Source organism: Nanorana parkeri, unplaced genomic scaffold, assembly GCF_000935625.1.
Source record: "Nanorana parkeri isolate BGI_ZX_2015 unplaced genomic scaffold, ASM93562v1 scaffold1758, whole genome shotgun sequence".
NCBI classification, from domain to species: Eukaryota; Metazoa; Chordata; class Amphibia; order Anura; family Dicroglossidae; genus Nanorana; species Nanorana parkeri.
In genome coordinates, this window is record NW_017308026.1 from 225,613 (window position 1) to 244,819 (window position 19,207).

At 42.8% G+C, this 19,207-nt stretch overlaps 1 protein-coding gene across 1 annotated transcript in view; it reads left to right on the forward strand.

The window, feature by feature from the left end:
* The window catches only part of LOC108799560 (E3 ubiquitin-protein ligase MARCH6-like), a gene marked incomplete at its 3' end in the record, with an annotated part of 212,060 nt that overhangs the window by 138,346 nt on the left and 54,507 nt on the right, over positions 1-19,207 (forward strand). Inside the window, exon 5 of the mRNA XM_018571434.1 lies at positions 11,260-11,332. Coding sequence (XP_018426936.1) covers positions 11,260-11,332 — 73 coding nt within the window. The remainder of the gene's footprint in view (positions 1-11,259; positions 11,333-19,207) is intronic.

A 19,207-nucleotide genomic window follows, 5' to 3' on the forward strand; every position in this document is an offset into this window, starting at 1 on the left:
GTGTGTGTGTATGTATGTATGTATGTATGTATGTATGTGTATATATATATATATATATAATGTTTATGTATAAAGATGCTTATCTACATGCTCCAATTTGTCAGACTCATCAATATTTCCTATACTTTGCATTCGGGAAAGACCATTTTCAGTTTATAGCCCTCTAGTTTGGCCTTGCCTCGGCCGCTCGGATCTTTGCTGAAGTTTTGGCACCTTTCCTTGCCCTGTTGAGACAGCAGAGGATCTCTGTTGGGGCTAAATTGCACAACCTCCTCCTTCGGGCGGATTCTCGGTTGGATGTGGAAATTGATCTGTTGATCACCATGCATGCTCTTGAGGAGTTTGGTAAGATTGTAAAGCTCAGAAAAATCATCATTCTCTAATTTCATCTGGGACTGATTCAGATTCAAGATTCAGAGACTTTGGACCCAGATTTGCGTTCTGCTGTCTCGCAAATGGGTGACAATTTGCACTTATATGGGGGGGTCCTTTTGTTGCTTCCTCCCATATGTGCAACACCATACTCGGACTCTACAGAGAGAGATTCTTCAACAATTGGACAAGTCACCCTCATCAATTGACAGACAAATGCGGGTGAGTCTGACAGTCAAGGCCTCCTTGGCTAAGTTTCCTTTACATTGATAAATGGGAAGTTGTTACTCCATTTAATTGTGACTATGGACACCAGTCTAAGCAGCTGGGGTGTAGTGACCAGACAGTTGTCATTGTTAGAGTGCTGGCCCGAGGAGGCCAAGTTACCAATGAGTGTGCTGGAGTTGCAAGCAATCAAATTGTCTATTACATTGGAAAAATCTACTACAAGGGCACCCTGTCAGGATTCAATCAGACAATGCCACTGCAGTGGTGTATGTTAATCATCAGGGTGGTCAGAGCAGTCCAGCTGCCATAGAGAAGGTGTCTCACATCCTTGGTTGGGCGGAGAGCTTGTGTGCCAGCTCTGTCTACAGTCTACATTCCAGAGATATACAATTGGCAGATGGATTACTTATGCCATCAGGCCTTTGATCAAGCAGAATAGACTCTCCATCCGGAGGTCCTTTTTGATCAGATTCGGCAGAGATGGGGACCACCAGTCATGGACCTTCTGTCTTCCCGATCGAATCGGAAAGTGCAGAACTTTGTGTCCAGGATATAAGATCGCTGAGCGGATGCGACGGATGCTTTGATAGTGCCGCGGGGCAGGTACAATCTTCTCTATGCCTTTCCACCTTTAAAACTTCTACTGTGACTCCTATGTAGGGTGGAAATTGAAGGGATAACCGTTATTCTGGTGTCTCCCGATTGGCCCCATCACCTTTGGTATGCAGATGTGGTATGGTTAGTCGCAGACGTTCCCTGGAGACTGCCTCTTCCATTGGACCATATGTCTCAGGGTCCCATCTTTCATCCTGCCTTACAGACGCTGGTTTTAACAGTATGGCTATTGAAAGCCTTAGAGACGAGAATTTCTAAATCTGTGATCCCTCCCATGTTTATCTACTTACCCCAAAAAATATAATCGCACCTAGCATATATTTCCTGGTGTGAAGGGCTTAGTTCACGTGCCTTTTCAGTGACTCTGATTTTAGCTTTTCTTCAGTGTGATGTAGAACAAATTCAATTCTCTTGGTCTTGCAAAAGCCTCCTTTTTTAAAAGTATTTGAGATCTTACTTTGTTGTCACAGAAGGCAACCTTTTTAAAAAAAACAATTGTTTAACTGTTTCAAATCAACAGAGTACAGAAACATAAAGTGATGGTAAAAATGAAAAGTCCACAAAAACAGTAGTCCAAACAGTAAGCACAGTATTACAATACGTTCAATAGCAAGTATAACAATCAAGAAATATTAAACCTAACCTGCAATATACAAAACTTCAGATTAAGTGATTGTTCTGTAGAGATCCAAAAAGCCCTGACAGGGAAGTGTATATAAGATCAAACTTGAATCGATGCCAAGAGAAAAAAGAAGTGAAAGAGAGAGGGGGGGAAAGAAGAGAAAGGACAAAGGACCGGGCGGATTCCGGTGGTCAAGACAGGGCCAACTCCCAACACGGGTCATCATCTGTGTGAGTCAGGTGATAAGGTGTGGATACTATAGACCTCTGATAACGTGTCAGGGATGGATGATAAATTTGTAGCCCACAGATTCAAAATTGAGAGAGTGGCTGAGGGCACTGGGAGGAGGTTCTGTACCACAACCAAGGACCCCAGGTGGCATTGAATTTACGTTCTGTATTTTTCAAAGAGGTTATTAGGTCCTCCATGCGGTAGATGTCCTGTACCCTAGAGAGCCATAGTTGTACTGAAGGAGGTTGAGTATCTCTCCATTTCAGAAGTATAACAAGCTCTGGTGGCATTCGATAAGTGATATGTTGAAGAGTGCCGGTATTTGGAGATCGGCGATGAGGTGTAACAGACATGCAGCTGGGTCATCTCTGAGGTTTGCTCCTGTCAAGGTCTCAACAATTCCCAGTACCCGCTGCCAGAAGGGCCTTACCTTAGGACAAATCCAAAATTTGTGTAACCTCGTAGCCAAAGCTGAACCACATCTCCAACAGAGGTCCGGAATAGAACTTTAGATCCTGTGCAGCAGCCAAGGAACCCTATACCAATGTGTCAAAATATTGTATCCCATCTCCTGTTATCTGCTGGCAAGAGATGATTTAAAAGCCATAGCAAGAACAGTGTCTCTTTGGTTCTCTGTGAATACACATTGCAGTTCATCTGCCCAGTTCTTTTATTTATTTTTTTAAGTTTTCATAACACAATCACACAAAAAGCATAGGTTCACAACAGACTATTATGCATCTTCTTCAAATAAGGACCTGGGTGGTTGGGCCTTGCCACCCCACAAATAGGAAAGAATCCTGAGTATTGTAAGAGTACATAAAAAGGTCTGGAGGCAGCATATAGACAGACATAATACAAAATGGAAAGGGGAAATCACAGTGGCAGTGTCGCGTCCCAACTGGTGGATGAGACGCGCAGTACATCAGAGCTAAGTGCAGTAAGTGTAAGCTGGATAGCACAGAGCGAGGTCGCCCGAGGGCGTTGTGCAATTACTAGCCACTGTGAGGTAGCAGGGAAAGTCCGGTCAAGGACAAATCAAGAAGTTAGGGCTAAAGTTAGGTGGTGAGCAATAGGAAGGAAGCTCATCCTCAATCATTAAGTTCCAGCAAAACTCTAGACTGTAGACATTCAGACAAGACAACATGACCACATGCATGTGGATGACATATATGGGAACACGAACCATACACATGTAGGAGAGAGCAAGGTCAGAAGCGGAAACGGGCAGAGAGGCAAGTAGTATGGTAGAATCCAGCAGGGGGGCTGCCCCCCCCCAAGCGGAAGGAGGCTCTTTGAGACCATCAAGGTACTATATTCCGGTGAATAAAGGAATTCTAGCCAATAGAGCCAGGTCTTCCTGAATTTGGTAGCAGTATGATGAAGAGTGGTGGTCAGCTCCTCCATCACACGGATCTCATTTACCTTTTTGAGCTACAGTTTCACGGAGGGAGAAACTGGACTCTTCCAGCCTAGTGGTGTGCAAGCCCTAGCCCCATTAATCAGGTGGATCAGCAGTACTGAGACCTGGGTAGTGAGGACTGGTGGAGCAGGACTGCTGCTGGGTCATCAATTAGAGAAATCCCAGTCGGGTGATTGATGGTACGTAGGACAGTATCCCAAATCTTTGGGCACTACCAAAGAATGCGCATAATGGAGCCAACTTCTTGCTCGCATCTCCAGCAGGTCGGAGAGGACTGAGGGAACATCTTGTGGAGTTTAGCTGGCACAAAGTACCATCTGATGAGTATTTTGTAGCCCGATTCCTGAATGGAACTGGCCGCAGAGGCTTTATGCACAAAGTTTAATACTGTGTATTTTTGTTCCTGAGTGAAGGTGAGTCCCAGATCCTTCTCCCATTTTTCCAGGAAGACCGGTTCGTGTGTAGCTGGGGACTGAATCGGGGCATGTGCCGTGGATAGACTGTGCTCCACGTACCCCCCTTCAAACAAATCTCAAAAGGGGTCAAGTCAGAACGCGGCGAAGAGGAGCCCAGTAGACTGGTGAGAAAGTGGCGTAGTTGTAGATCTTGCCATCTCAATAGGAGAGGGGTTACCTTGGCAGCCAGCATTTGTAAGTATAGATAGTCTTGTGCAGGCCAGAAGTGGGCGATACGGAACTGGTTGGATGTCACAAAACGGGTAAATGGTCTATCCTCCAGGCCTGGGACAAAAACTGGGTCGCCGATCACAGGGGTCATCAATGACTGGGACGTGCCAGTTGAAAGTAGACTGGATGTTGCCCTAAGAACTTTAAGCGTGTTGCATGCCAGTGGATGGTGGAGAATTTCCCTAGGAGGGGACGCCTCGATCCAAAGCAGACCCACCATGGGTCAGGGTGAGTTGGCTTGTTCCAGGTGCAGTTAGTGTTTATCAGAAGAAATGTTGCACCACTCAACCATGCCAAGTGGTAGCGAAGGGGATCAGGGAATCTGATCCCCCCCCTGTGATTTGGGCAGTGCTAGAATGGTTTTGTTTAGTCTGTGCACGGCATTCGCCCACAAAAAGGATGTGAACTCCCTACGCACTGATTTCAAGAATGAGATTGGGATCCAGACAGGCAGGGTCTGCAAAAGGTATAGAAGCCTAGGAAAGATATTAATCTTGAGTACGCTATTCCTCCCCAACCAGAACAGTGTATGCCCTGACCACTTTGCAAGATCACGTCGGACAGTAGCTAAGAACAGAGGAAAGTTTGGCTTCAAGATCTTGTCTATGGATGCTGGGAGTTTCGTCCCTAGGTAGGTAATGTGGATGTCCAGGCCTGTCATGGTGGAGGAGGAGACTGTGAGGTTGAGAGCTTTGGACTTCTGTAGGTTTATTTTGGAATTTGAGAGCTCTCCATAGTTTGCCAGTTCCCGCATTAAGTTAGGGAGAGAGACAGTGGGTTTGGTCAACATTAACAGTAGGTTGTCTGCATAACCCGCAATTTTGTGAGTTGGGTCCCTGCAAGAGGCCAGAGATATTTGGCTCAGCCCTGATTCTACAGAGAAGCGGTTTCAACGTCAGGACAAAGAGCAAGGGGGGGAGTGGGCAGCCTTGTCTGGTACCATTTGACAGTGCAAAATAATTCGAATATGTCCCATTAACTCTCACCCTTGCCGTGGGTATGGAGTAGATAGCTGATCCCCAGCAACATAAGTTATCACCCAGTCCTATTTCTCTGAGCGGCGCCTGGGGGACGCCCAGTGCACTCGGTCGAAAGCTTTTTCTGCGTCTGTCAATAACAGGATGGTGGGAACTTCGACCGTGTTATCTTTGGCGTCCCTCTACGGTACAAAGCCCACCTGATCTGTATGTATGAGCCGGCAAGTCACCATCAACAGACGATTTGCTATGATCTTGGAAAATAGTTTTAAGTCAACGTTCAGCAGGGATATCGGGCGAAAGCTAGAACAAAGTAGGGGGTCCTTTCGGGATGACCGTAATGGAAGCGCGAAGGGTGTCGGCCGGGAAAGGTTGGCCCGAGAGTAAAGAATTCAACGCCCTGAGGAACGGGGATCCCAATTCATCTGTGAAGGATCTAAAATAACGGAGGGAGAAACCGTCCGGCCTTGGTGCCTGACGGGGTTTCATTTGTTTCAGCACCTAATTCCGCGTAAAGAAATCGGTTAGGTTCTGCGCTACCTGACCCGTCAGTAGTGCGTATTCCAATTGGAGGTCGTTGAGCTGCCAGCACCACGGGTGCACATTTTCAGATTGCAATAACTTTATATACAGTGTATATGACCAAATCATGTTCCAAAGTGTTATCCACTTGCAATGCGTTCACACCCAGTGAACGTTTGCTCACCTTCTGTAGAGACCTTTCTGAATAAAGGTCAGAAAGCGTTGATTGCCTTTCTAAGGAGGGTTAATCACCTCACCACCTGCTAGTTCAGGCTTTTCACTGATGGTCCACTTATTATGTATGAGTCTCCTCTCCAGGACATGTTAGTATATATAAAACAAAGGACAAGCCATAGCACTCTCCATTTTAAATGTAAAAAAAAACCTCTATTAAAAAAATGTTACTCACATAAAACTGTGCACCTGATGATTCCCAGCAAGTATGAGTAGTGGGTATCCTATCTGTCACAAGGGGAGCGACACCAGTTGTCTGCAACAAAACATATGTTGGGGCGGAGCTGAGTGATGCAATAGTGGATAGAGACAGAACACACAGCAGCGTCTGCTTCAAGAGCATGCTCATCAACCCTGCTCATCAAACTGTGCCAGTTGGAACAGCAGGACTATTTTTTTCTTCTGCAGTTAGGTGTCCTAAAAAACGATTTCAAAGACTTAGGTACTAGGTTAAAAAAAGGACCTCCACTGTAGTATTTTCTGAAATACTGCCAGTGCAAAAAGCCACTTCAGAGGGAGCTGAGAGAACTGGACAAGTGGCTGTGGAACTGGTGTCAGAAAAAGGGCTTTGGGTTCATGGAGAACTGGGCTGCATCTAAATGGGTAAGGTGCAGCACTTCTGTGGGAGAAATTGGTTAAAAGATTGGAGGAGCTTTTAAAACTAAAATATGGGGGGGAGGGGGGGAGGAATTAAAATGGGTATAATAAACAGAGAGCAAGTAACTACAGGGGCAATTAATATAAAGGGATGTAATAAAAAGGCGGACAGAGGGCTCACTCCAGTCAGCCTAATTAGTGATGTATCAACTGTACCAACCGCAGATAAAGTTGGGATTCAGGAATGAGCAATAATAAAACGCAAACCACTAGCACCAAACTAAAATGTGTGTACACAAATGCTGGCTAACAAATTAGAGGATCTTGAACTTCTGCTACTCGAAGAGAATGTCGATATAGTGGGAATAACAGAAACTTGGCTAGACAGCTCGCATGACTGAGCTACTAATGTAGAAGGGTACAACCTGTTAAGGAGGGAAAGGGTTAGTAGAAGGGCAGGAGGGGTATGCATGTGAAAAACAATATAGCTGTGCACATACGAGATGACCTCACGACAGAGAGTTGCAACGGTGTTAAGGCTTTGTGGCTAGAACTAGACAAGAGTGAAGCTAGTGGTAAACTAATTGTGGGTGTGTGTTATAAACCCCCGAACATAAGTGAGGAGAAGGAGGCTCACCTACATTCCCAAATAGCAATAGCTGGCAAGCAGGGAAATGTTGTTATAATGGGTGACTTTAATTATCCGGACACTGATTGGTCAAATGGAACTGCTTTTTCTATAAAGGCTGGCCATTTCCTAAACCTGCTGCTGGACAATTTCATGGATCAGATGGTTCATGTTCCAAGCAGGAAGAATGCTATTCTAGATTTAATAATTTCCAATAATGCAGACCTAGTTGCAGACATAATTAGGGATACAGTGGGTAATAGTGATCACAGGGTGATTTAGTTTTTTTATTAGGTACAGAAAAGAGAAGTGTGTTGGTTTGACAAGAATGCTAAATTTCAAAAAGGCAAATTTCGATAAGCTGCGTCATCTAGTGCAGCGTTTTTCAACCACTGTGCCGCGGCACACTAGTGTGCCGTGAGATCTGCATTACACTGCTGGCCTCTGTACTATGCATCATACCACTGGCCTCTGCACTCTGCATTGTTACTGATCTCTGTTCTCTGTGTCACACCACTGACCTGGCAGAGTTAAGGGCGGGGCACGGTAGGGGTCAGGTGGGGCGACTGGTGGCGAGTAACTCTTAAGGCCTGGCTAGTAGCTCAGGACTTGAAATTTTGAGCCCTGGCTGAGTCTCCTCCTCACTCTTGGGCCGGTGAGTCATCGCATGTGTGTACAAGGCAAAATCTGCTACCCTGGTGAGACCCCACAAAGCCATGGGGCTTTTGGGGTTGTGTGGTAACGCTGGGTGTGCCATGAAGGAGTTATTAAAGTGATCATTAAAGTGTGACTCATTCTAACCGCAGAGGGCAGAACCAAATGTAAAGCCCCCCCCCTAACCCGGCTTCCTAGGAAAGAGAAGGGGGTGAAGGTGTTTCCCCCCGGAGTGTGGTGAGACCCCCTATGAGCCCTGGTGAGACCCCACAAAGCCATGGTGAGACCCCATGGAGCCCTGGTGAGACCCTACGGAGCCCTGGTGCTGGTGAGACCCTACAGAGTCCGGGTTTAACCAGGGCAGTGTGGGATCTCACCAGGGCTCTGAGGGGTCTAACCAGGCTGGTGAGACCCCCACATAGCTCTGGTGAGACCCTACAGAGCCCTGGTTAAAGCAGGGCTTGGTAGGGTCTCACCAGGGCTCTGTGGGGTTTAACCAAGACTAGTGAGACCCCACTGAACCCTACTTTAACCAGGGCTACGTCAGTGCAACAGTTTGAATTTAAAACGTATTTGTGTGAAGTGTGAAGTTAAGTCATGGATTGAACAGAAATATGAACAATTATAAAATACTTTATTATTTCATAATAAAGTAATTATAAAATAATTTATTTGTGTTTATTTGATTCCTATTCAAGAGAATTACTTTATATATAGTCAATATAGGCACAGAGGTAAAAAATTTTAACATTTTCTAATGGTGGTGTGCCTCGTGATTTTTTTCATGAAAAAAGTGTGCCTTTGCACAAAAAAGGTTGAAAAACACTGATCTAGTGTATGACACTAAATGGGACAACATATTTCTAACAATGAACACTGACAAGAAGCGGGATTGTTTTAAGAATATATTGCATAATGCTATTACAACAAAAATAAAAGATAGAGAGGTAAGACTTCATGGCTAAATAAAACGGTAAGACAACACATCAAAAGAAGCTGGCATTTAAAAAATATAAGATGGCAGGTACTGCATTGGCATTCCATTCCAAATTCTTTTATTTTATATTCACAAATAACATATATACAAATCATACATACATACATACAAACATAAATTCCCCTATATTGCTAACATTCTGGTCTTCCCCTCCACACTAAATCCATCTTGCTTCATATATCATCTCCCAGGCCATTATACATCATCCAAGGAGACCAAATTAGCTCAAATTTTTGTTCATTGTTCTGAAGCATGCTATTCATCTTTTCATGTATCATTATCCATGACATTTTTGACTTAAATTGTTTAAAGGAGATGCTTAGTGACCTCCAGGCTTTGGCTATAGTAATTTTGGCCGCTAAGCAAAAGAAAAAAAATAATCTATCCTGAGCCCTGGACAGTCCTGGAATTGGGCAATTCAGCAATATGTATTGGGCTTCCCTTGGGACGCGAACTCCCATTATTTTATATATCAAAGCGAAAATTCTGTTCCAAAATGATCTAATCTTTGGACATTGCCACCATATATGATACATAGTTCCCGGGAGAATACAGCCCCTAAAACATGCAGGAGACACCTCCGGGTAAATCTTAGCCAGCCTGGACGGGACCAAATACCACCTAGCCATAACTTTATAATTTGCTTCTAATAAAGATATATTAATTAATCCTGTGATTCCCCGAGTGCAGCAATTTCGCCAGGTCTCCATTGAAATAACTTGTGTTAGATCTTGTTCCCATGCTATCATATAGGGCAATTTTTCTTCCGATTCCATTAATAAAGCGTAAATCAATGAAATACCTCCAGTCTGTCCTTCTCCTAAACACCACTTCTCATATGTCGTGACAAACTGTTTATCCGACTCATGCAGCTTCAATTATGCCAAAAAATGGTTAAGTTGCCTGAATCGGAACAGTTCAGATTGCGGCATATGTAAGGTCTCCTGACAGTACCTCAAGGTCAATGGTCTGCATCCCCTAAAACCTTGTGCTATCCTGTATAAGCCCTTATCCTGCCACCATCGGAACAGGCCACAGTGCCTCCCTGGGCAAAACCTGGTATTGCCAAAGATTGGTGCTAAAGGATTATGTGAGGATACAAAATCTCTATTCTCCCTCACTGAGTCCCAAATGAGCATAGATTGAGAGAGTGTGGGAGCTAAGACCGCTGGTCTCTGTCTCGGCAGCATCCATTTTAGTTGGTCAATAGGTACCCCTGAAGCTGAACAGGGTTCCATCAGGACCCAGTCTGGGAGATATTTCTGATTATAAACTCCAGAGATCTCTGCAATAAGAGCAGCCTTATACTTTGTCCAAAAATACAAGGAATGCAGTAAGATATGTAAACATGAAATCTGGGCAGCTAAAACAGATTACGAAAAACATATCGCACAGTCTGTAAGAAGAACCCCCAAAAATTCTTCCAATACATAAACAGTGAAAGGTAAAAAAAAAAACAGGTAGGCCCAATAAAATATGAGAATCGAAGATTAATCGCAAACGACAGGGAGAAGGCTGAGGTATTAAATTCATTTTTCTCCTCAATATCTTTTTCTTGTATATCCTCAATATACAAGAAAAAGATGTGTTTAATGGAGATAAGCATGTGAGTAGCTTAATGCATAAGATAAGTGGTTGACTGAGGTTTGAATAACAACATGTAATGCCAGGCTGCGGGAAACAAAGCTAGTACTGTCTTGCATTAAAAAGGGAATGTACTGTAGAGACCAAGCAACAATTTTGCCACTTCATAGATCACTGGTTCGGCCACATCTTGAGTATGTGGTTCAGTTTTGGTCTCCAATCCACAGAAAGGATGTCCTTGAGCTAGAGAGAGTCCAGAGAAGGGCAACAAAACTAATTAAGGGGCTGAAGGATCAAAGCTATGAGACAAGTTGCTAATTTCAAATTTGTTGTTCACGCTGGAAGTGAGGAGATTAAGAGGGGGCATGATTTTGTTGTACAAAATGTTTAGTGGAGATGGCAACATCAGCAATACACTTTTTACTGTAAACTCCCCAACAAGGACTAGAGGCCCCCACCTGAAATTGGTGGAGAAAAGATTTAACCACAAAGGGTGTAGGGGCTTCTTTTCAGAGTGGTAACATTTTGGAACTCTCTGCCACAAGCAGTGGTAGCAGAGAACATTGATTCATTCAAAAATCAATTAGATACTGTCCTCAGAGACCCAAACATACAGGCACTCTTAAAAACGAAGACCACACAGGGACTCATATACACACATGCACGCAGAACACACAGACAGACACACAAAGGTCGTCTTTTTTTTTTTCCAACCTCAAATACTATGTAATGCTGTTTTATGGTGAACTACTATGTTGCACAGTAATTATTTATCAATTTAACTCTGGATGTGTTATTGGCAAAGTAAATTGTATTTATTTTAATTTGTATGGGCTTTTTTTGTGGGGAATTGCACATAGTTAAATGTATGTATTTTTTTTCTTTGCAGGTCGTATATACAAGTGTTTGTTTACTGGCTCTGTGAGCTCACTACTGACTCTACCGTTAGACATGCTGTCCACGTAAGTTTTATAAAACAAAAAATTAATATATGTGTTACTGAAAAGAACACAACAAGCTGGCACGCTTCTACGATATGCTACAATCAAAGTCTCTTGAACCAAAGTGTTAGTTTATAGATATGCAAGTATGGCAGCCTATAAATTGCTGGTGTGGAGAACCAACTGAAAGCATAAGAACACAAAAAATGGGCACACCACTATTGCATTATCTGAGCTGTCATTAGAAACAAATTATAAATGGTCACACTCACATAATCACCAAGAGCAGTGGCACATTTCGAATTCTCACCCTGTCTGTGTGACAGTATCTTAGAAAATATTCTAAGGCAGGATCCAATTAGGGTGGTAAAAGAAGCAAACAGCACAGCTTAGGGATAGTAATAACACAAAAGAGAGCAGGATTGCCTGATCGTATGATAAGATAAAATTTTGTTACTAAGGCTACATTCACACGAGGTGCGATTAGATGCATTTATATGTGGAAGCTTTTCTAAACGCATATATATGCATCGTATGATTTCCAATGTATCTATTCACATGTCCCATTTAGATGCTTTTACTGCAGTCAGTTTATCTGCATTTAGAAAACATAAGTCCGATGCATCTAGGAATCAATTTAAACTTCTAAACGCACCAAAACGCATGTAAACATTTTTAAACATGATTTGATGGCAGGATTTGGTACCAGGTGCATCTTGGCGCATATGCATGTAAACATGCATCATTTAATGCATCTAGAAGTATAAACACAGCATCTAGCCTGACAGATTTTTTTTCTTCATATAGAACACAAAAATGCAAGTGGCAAGTGTGAATGTAGCCTAAAAGAAAGAAATTATGCACAAAAGCTCACTGCAAAGGAGCATTTCAATGAGAAGCTATGTAGTGTCTTCGTACAACCTGTCTTGGGCAGCAATCAGATGAAGGCGTGCACAAACTGGTGGAGAAACACAGTATGCAGAGCTTCAGCAGTAGTAGCACTGTCATAGCTGTGCGGCTCAGCAGCTGTGAAGCAGTGGCTTCAGCAAGCGTCTCCTTACGGGTGGCATTCCCTAGGCAAAGCGTTTTGGGCTGTGCCCTTTGTCAAACCTTACAGGAGAAAGCTGAAGTCCACATATATACATATATAAACTCACTGGCCTCTTTATTAGGTACACCTTGCTAGTACCGGGTTGGAAAACTGCCTTTATTCTTTGTGACATAGATCGACAAGGTGCTGGAAACAAAAGCATTATGTTCAAGAAACCAGTTTGAGATTTTAGCATTGTGACATGGCAAGTTATCCTGCTGGATGTAGCCATCAGATGATGGGGTACACTGTGGTCATAAAAGGATTGACATGTTGTTAAGCAATAATATTTGATAGGCTGTGGCATTTAAATGCTTAATATGTACATAGGGGTCCAACGTGTGCCAAGAAAATATCCCCCACACCATTACGCCACCACCACTAGCAACCATATGTACACGCACACGTAGGTTTATATTATTATTATTAGGTGGCCAAGCAACGAAGTTGCAAGGACACCTATTGTTAAGATTATTATGTGGCCAAGCAACAAAGTTGACACCTATTGTTATTCGGATTATTATTCTTTTTTTTGTAATTCTTATTATTCTGACACTTTTTTCAAATGCCTGTAAAAAGTTCACTGATGGTAAAAAAACTCATGAAACTTCGCACAATGGTAAAGCCCTTGCTCTTCAGAGCTTATTGCAATATAAAGGCCATAGGTCACATGATGTGGCAGCCATCTTGTTTTTTGCAACAATTTTTGCAAATATTCAGAAATCTGCTTGTGCAGAACCGCTAAAGCTACAGATGTATAAATTGCGGTTATGCCTTGCTCTGTTATCTCATGTGTTCATTATAGCTCTATTGGTCACATGGTTTGGCAGCCATTTTGGATTATGCAGTATTCTGCAAACAACTTAAACTCTGAAACCATATATCAGAATTATTCAAAGCTTTGCACATATGTCCAGGGCAACCTCTTCTACCACGGTTGAAAATGGGCCCGATCCCAAAATCAGTATGGCCGCTGCAAGCCAATGGTATTTAGATAGTGTTGTTATTATTATTATGGCCTTTTGTTCAAAAGCTTGTAATAAGTGCACTGTTACTCAGAAACACATGCAACTAGGCCCAATGGAAGAGCTCTGTGCTATGACTAATCTTTTGTATCATAAAGGTCATGGGTCACATTCCCTGGCAGCCATCTTGTTTCAGGTGACGCTATTCAGCTCCATATTCAAACATCTGTTTTTCAGAAACTATTCAAGCTACAGATGTACAAATTGCTGTGTACAGTTAGGCTGTGATCTGAACTCAGAACTGAAGTGGTGTATCAGGAAGCGCCAGAGGTAGATCATACACAGTCTCTCATAGAGAGTTTAATGTTTTGGCATCTATGCAGGAAGCAGCCCCAAGGCAGTCAGGGGGACTGGGATCACTAAAAGACAAAGACAAAAATTGTTGAATAAAACTGATCTGCACTAGGAAAAGGCACCCCCTCTTTGTCTTTTAGTAAACTCAGAACTGATTAATACAAGTCAATTGACCACATGGTTCGGTGGCCATATTGAATTGTCAAATTCTACGAATATTTCTATTTTGATACTCTTTTTTTTCAAATGCTAATTATTACCACACCATTATGTAAAAACGTATGAAATTTTACATAAAGGTCATAGCTCGCATGCTCTGGCAGCCATCTTGGTTTAAGCAAACCTATTTCTGACAATTTTCAAACATCGTTTTATTATAACTGCTAAAGCTACAGATATACAAATTGCAATGTTAGGATATGCTAAGCTCAGCAGTCAAATATGTTCGTTACAAGTCATTTGACCACATGGTTTGGCAGCCATATTGGATTGCGCAATATTCTGCCAACAACTTAAACTCTGAAACCATTTATCAGATTAATTCAAAACATTGCAAGGCAACCTCTGCTACCATGGTTGAAACACCTGGCCTGCTCCCAAAATCAATATGGCCGCCACAAGCCAGTCACGTTTAACATTGCATCAAACTGCATAAACGTGCATTTCTATCAGTATTAAAGGAGAATTATGACCTAAGGGCAAATAAAAGTACTTCTTGCCTTTTACTCTAATAGCATTCTTCTTTTCCAAAGTCGCAGCACATCCCAGAAAAATTAATCACAAGTCACAGAAAACAGTCACCTGCAGCCATGCTCCAAGCTCCTTTCCTCTTGGGGAGCGTTAACAGGGAATGCAGCCCCGCCCTCAGCTTTTTTTTTCCTAACTCAAATCTGCCGTGGCCGCGCTTTCTCTAGTCAAGCACACTGTGTACGGCTGGAGTGTGCACGCTGACATGTGGGAGCAGGGCGCAGAGTCAACTGAGAAGCAGCAAGCGGTCTCAGCCTCCCTTCTCTTTCCAGGGGGCGGGGCTATGTAAATACTAATCAGCTGTAAGGGGTGGGGTTATGGTAATACCTGAACGGTCAGGGGAACTATCAGGGGGAACTAAGATTTACGGGGAACAGGTTGTCATACAAATGCTGCCCATTTTCAAGATGGAGAGAGAGGAAGAAGGGGCGGAGGCACTGAGGAGAAACGACCTTCCATGCACGCGCTGTCATTTGCTGGCACAGACTGTAGAATGTGCTCTGATTTGGGGGTGCCTTAACCAGTTGACATCCGCGGTGTTAAACCCCCTTCCCATCCAGGCCATTTTTCAGTATTCAGCAATGATCACCTGAATCTTAAATAAGTGTTGGGTTTATTTACAAATAGGGATATACATACATTCTAATTACAATTAAGGGAATCGGAAAGGGTATTTGGAGGGGTAGGAATTGAGGTTAGGATCCTTCAGCTGGCTACACCATTCTCTCACTCATTCACACATGCCATGGGTTTTTCTCTGTTCTCAGAACACGCCTCCCCAGCAGGTCTCAGCGAATCACATTCTTGATTGCAGAGTTCAGAAAGACTTGTCTTGTCCAAAGGTCTTGCTGGTGAGCTAGGTTAGTATCACACAGGAAGAAGGTTCCATCATATGCCCCTGCCGCCATCCCAGCATATATGCCTTGCTGGCACAGGTGTGGGCAGTAAATACCAGCAGGGGGTCGGGCTTGCCCCAGGACATGACCGTCCTGGCAGATCTTCATTCATCAGTGTCGAGCCCCAAGAACCCTTTGATGGCCCTCATTTGCATATCAGCCACCTGCTGATTCCATTCAAAATATCAAGGAACCTTTGCGTCAAAGCTGTATTATAGATGTCAATGTTATCGGTTCCAACACAGACGACGGGGATGTGGAGGTAGGAAGAGAGCTTCTGCGCATGCCCATGTATTCGTGGACGCGCAGCTGTTCTCAAGAAATGCCGTCAGTCACAGTGAGAAAGATCAGTTGGGAGGTTCCCGACAGTATTGTCGAGATCTCTCCCCACTGCAGTGCTTAGCCCCGCCCACCATCTTAAAGTAACGATTGTATGTTTAGGGTGCATTTTGGATTATAGGAGTAAATTGTAACATTTACTCCTATAGCCCATTTAATCCAAAAGTAAAGAAAAGCTTGGACCCAATAGTTCTCCTTTAAAGTCTGTTAAACATGTTATACATATGATAATTCAACCTCATAACTGCCAAATACTATAAGGGTTCCAAAGGTCACCAAGGTCGGTGGCCATTTTGAATTACAATTTTTTGTTGTAATTCACGAAATCATGTCCTGCATTTTATCTCTCCATCTACAATATCTTCTCATGTGCTATAACCGGCTCTACTGCTTGGCCACCTTTTATTGCTGCTTGCACCTATATTTAGGTGACCAAGCAACGAAGTTGCAAGGACATCTATTGTTATTGTGCTGATTATTATTAGGTGGCCAAGCAACGGAGTTGCAAGGACACCTATTGTTATTAAGATTATTATTTTTATTAACCACCTTCCGTCCATGGCCGTTTGTGAACGGCCGGACGGGAGTCTGCTAGGAGCGGGAGGGCGTCTTAAGACGTCCTGCCCCTTCCCCCCTCTCGTGTGCGGCACTCAGCGCGCGCACGAGAGGGAAAACTGTGAGCATGTAAACAGCCAGCAACGGCTGTTTACATACAAGCGATCAGGCGTCCGTGATCCGCTGTGGCCGGTGCGGCTGGGACCGGAACGGCGACGCTCCTAACAGCAGATCAAAGGGAGATCATTACTCGATCTCCCTTTTGAGCTCTCTTCCTGTCCCCGAATGCAGGAAGTGATGTATATTACATCACTTCCTGCATTCAGTGTCACTCTCCGGTGCAGAACACCGGAGAGAAGCTGATGAAGCAGATCTCTGCTTCATCAGCTTCTCTGGGATCCTTAGGTGACATCAGAGGTCTTGGAGACCCCTGATGTCTCCATAAAGAGGACCTGTTTGGTGAACTGGCTATTACATAGGGGATTTCTTAGTCCCCTATGTTATAGCAATAAAGTTAAGTCTAAAAAAAAATAAAAATTACAGCATTAAAAAAAATAAAGAAGCTAAAAAAAATATTCACAAATAATAATAAAAAAATAACACAAACATTTTTTGAAAGTCCCCCGCCCCCCCACATACACACGCAAACATGGGTCGGGTGCGCCTATGTACGAAAACGACGATTGCACCCATTATGCCGCACATGTTACATATCGCCGCGAACGTCTGAGTGAGAGCAATAATTCTAGGGCCATCAATCACTGATAACACTAAACTGATGAGCGGTAAAAACGTTTAAAGCGTCGCCTATGGCCAATTTTGGCTGCGGTCGTTTTCTGCGATTTCGCGGGCGCCCGCAATTTTAAAGGTTGACATGTTTAGTGTCTATTTACCCTACGTGACCCTGTCTTTTATATTATACCAAAAAAATGGGGTGAGAATAAATGTTTCGTAACATTTTATAGGGAAACATGTTTTCTTTTTAAATTTAGGGTACTTTTTTTGTTATATAGTAAAAAATAAAAACCCCAGTGGTAATTAAGCTCTATCTGTCCCCAACAAATGGTATGAAATTCGTATCAGTACAGCATTGCATGACGGAATAAACGTCAGTCAAAGTACCGCAGCGCTGAATACTGAAAAATGGCCTGGCCAGGAAGGGGGTGAAACACCATGGTCTTCAAGTGGTTAAAGATTATTATTTTTATTGTTATTCTGCAGCTTTTTTCAAATGCCTGTAATACGTGCACTGTAAGTCAAAAACTCATGAAAACTCATGGTAGAGCCCTGTGCTCTGGAGAGCTTATTGCAATATAAAGGTCATAGGTCACATGATGTGGCAGCCATCTTGGTTTTTGCGGCAATTTTTGTGAACTATTCAGAAACCTGCATCTCCAGAACTGCTAAAGCTACAGATGTACAACTTGCTTTGTGAGCTTATGCTTTGCTCTGTTGCCACATGTGCTCATTATAACTCTATTGGTCACATGGTTGGGCGGCCATTTTGGATTGTGCAATATTCTGCCAACAACTTAAACTCTGAAACCATATATCAGAATAACTCAAAACTTTGCACATAGGTCCAGGGCGACCTCTTCTACCACGGTTGTAGAAACTGGCCCGATCCCAAAATCAATATGGCTGCCACAAGTAAATCAAATTTAAAAAATTGCACAAACGTGCATTTATATCACTAGTGCAGTATGTTAAACTTGTTATTCATGTGAAAACTCAAAATCATGACTGCCAAATACAATATGGATACCAAAGGTCACCAAGGTCGGCGGCCATTTTGAATTTAATTTAAAAAAAATAATTCATGAAATCATGTCCTGCTATTTCTCTCGCTAACTACATCATCTTCTCTTGCACTATAACCAGCTTGGCCACCTTTTTATTGCTGCTATATTTATTATTTTTATTAGGTGGCCAAGCAACGAGTGTTTATTACAAGTCATGTGACCACATGGTTTGGCAGCCATTTTGGATTGTGCAATATTCTGCAAACAACTTAAACTCTGAAACCATTTATCAGAATAACTCCAAACTTTGCACATATGCCCATGGCTACCTCTTCTACCACGGTTGTAAAACCAGGCCCGATCCTCAAATCCATATGGCCGCCACAAGCCAATCACTTTTTGACATTGCATCCAATTGCATAAATGTGTTTTTATATCACTAGTGAAGTATGTTAAACTTGTTATACATATGATAACTCAACATCATAACTGCCAAATACAAAATGGCTTCCAGAGGTCACCAATTTGAATTTTTTTTTTTTTTTAATAATTCATGAAATCATGTCCTGCTACTTTTCTCTCTAACTACAATATCTTCTCATGTGCTATAACCAGCTCTAATGCTTGGCCACCTTTTATTGCTGCTTTCAGCTCATTTAGGTGGCCAAGCAACGAAGTTGCTAGACACCTATTGTATCTGTTCAGATTATTATTATTAGGTGGCCAAGCAATGAAGTTGCTAGACACCTATTGTTAGTTGTAAGATTATTATTATAATTTTTATTATTGTTATTATTCCGCCACTTTTTTCATATGTCTGTAACAAGTGCTCTGTAAGTCAAAAACTCATGAAACTTTGCACACTGATACAGCCCTGTGCTCTGCAGAGCTTATTATAATATAAAGGTCATAAGTCACATAATGTGGCAGCCATCTTGATTTTTGTGACAATTTTTTGTGAACTATTCAGAAACCTGCATCTCCAGAACCGCTACAGATGTACAACTAGCTCTGTGAGCTTATGCTTTGCTCTGTTACCACATGTGCTCAGTATAGCTCTATGGTTTGGCCGCTATTTTGGATTGTGCAATATTCTGTCAACAACTTAAACTCTGAAACCATATATCAGAATAACCCAAAACTTTGCACATATGTCCAGGGCGAGCTCTTCTGCCACGGTTGTAGAAATAGGCCTGATCCCAAAATCA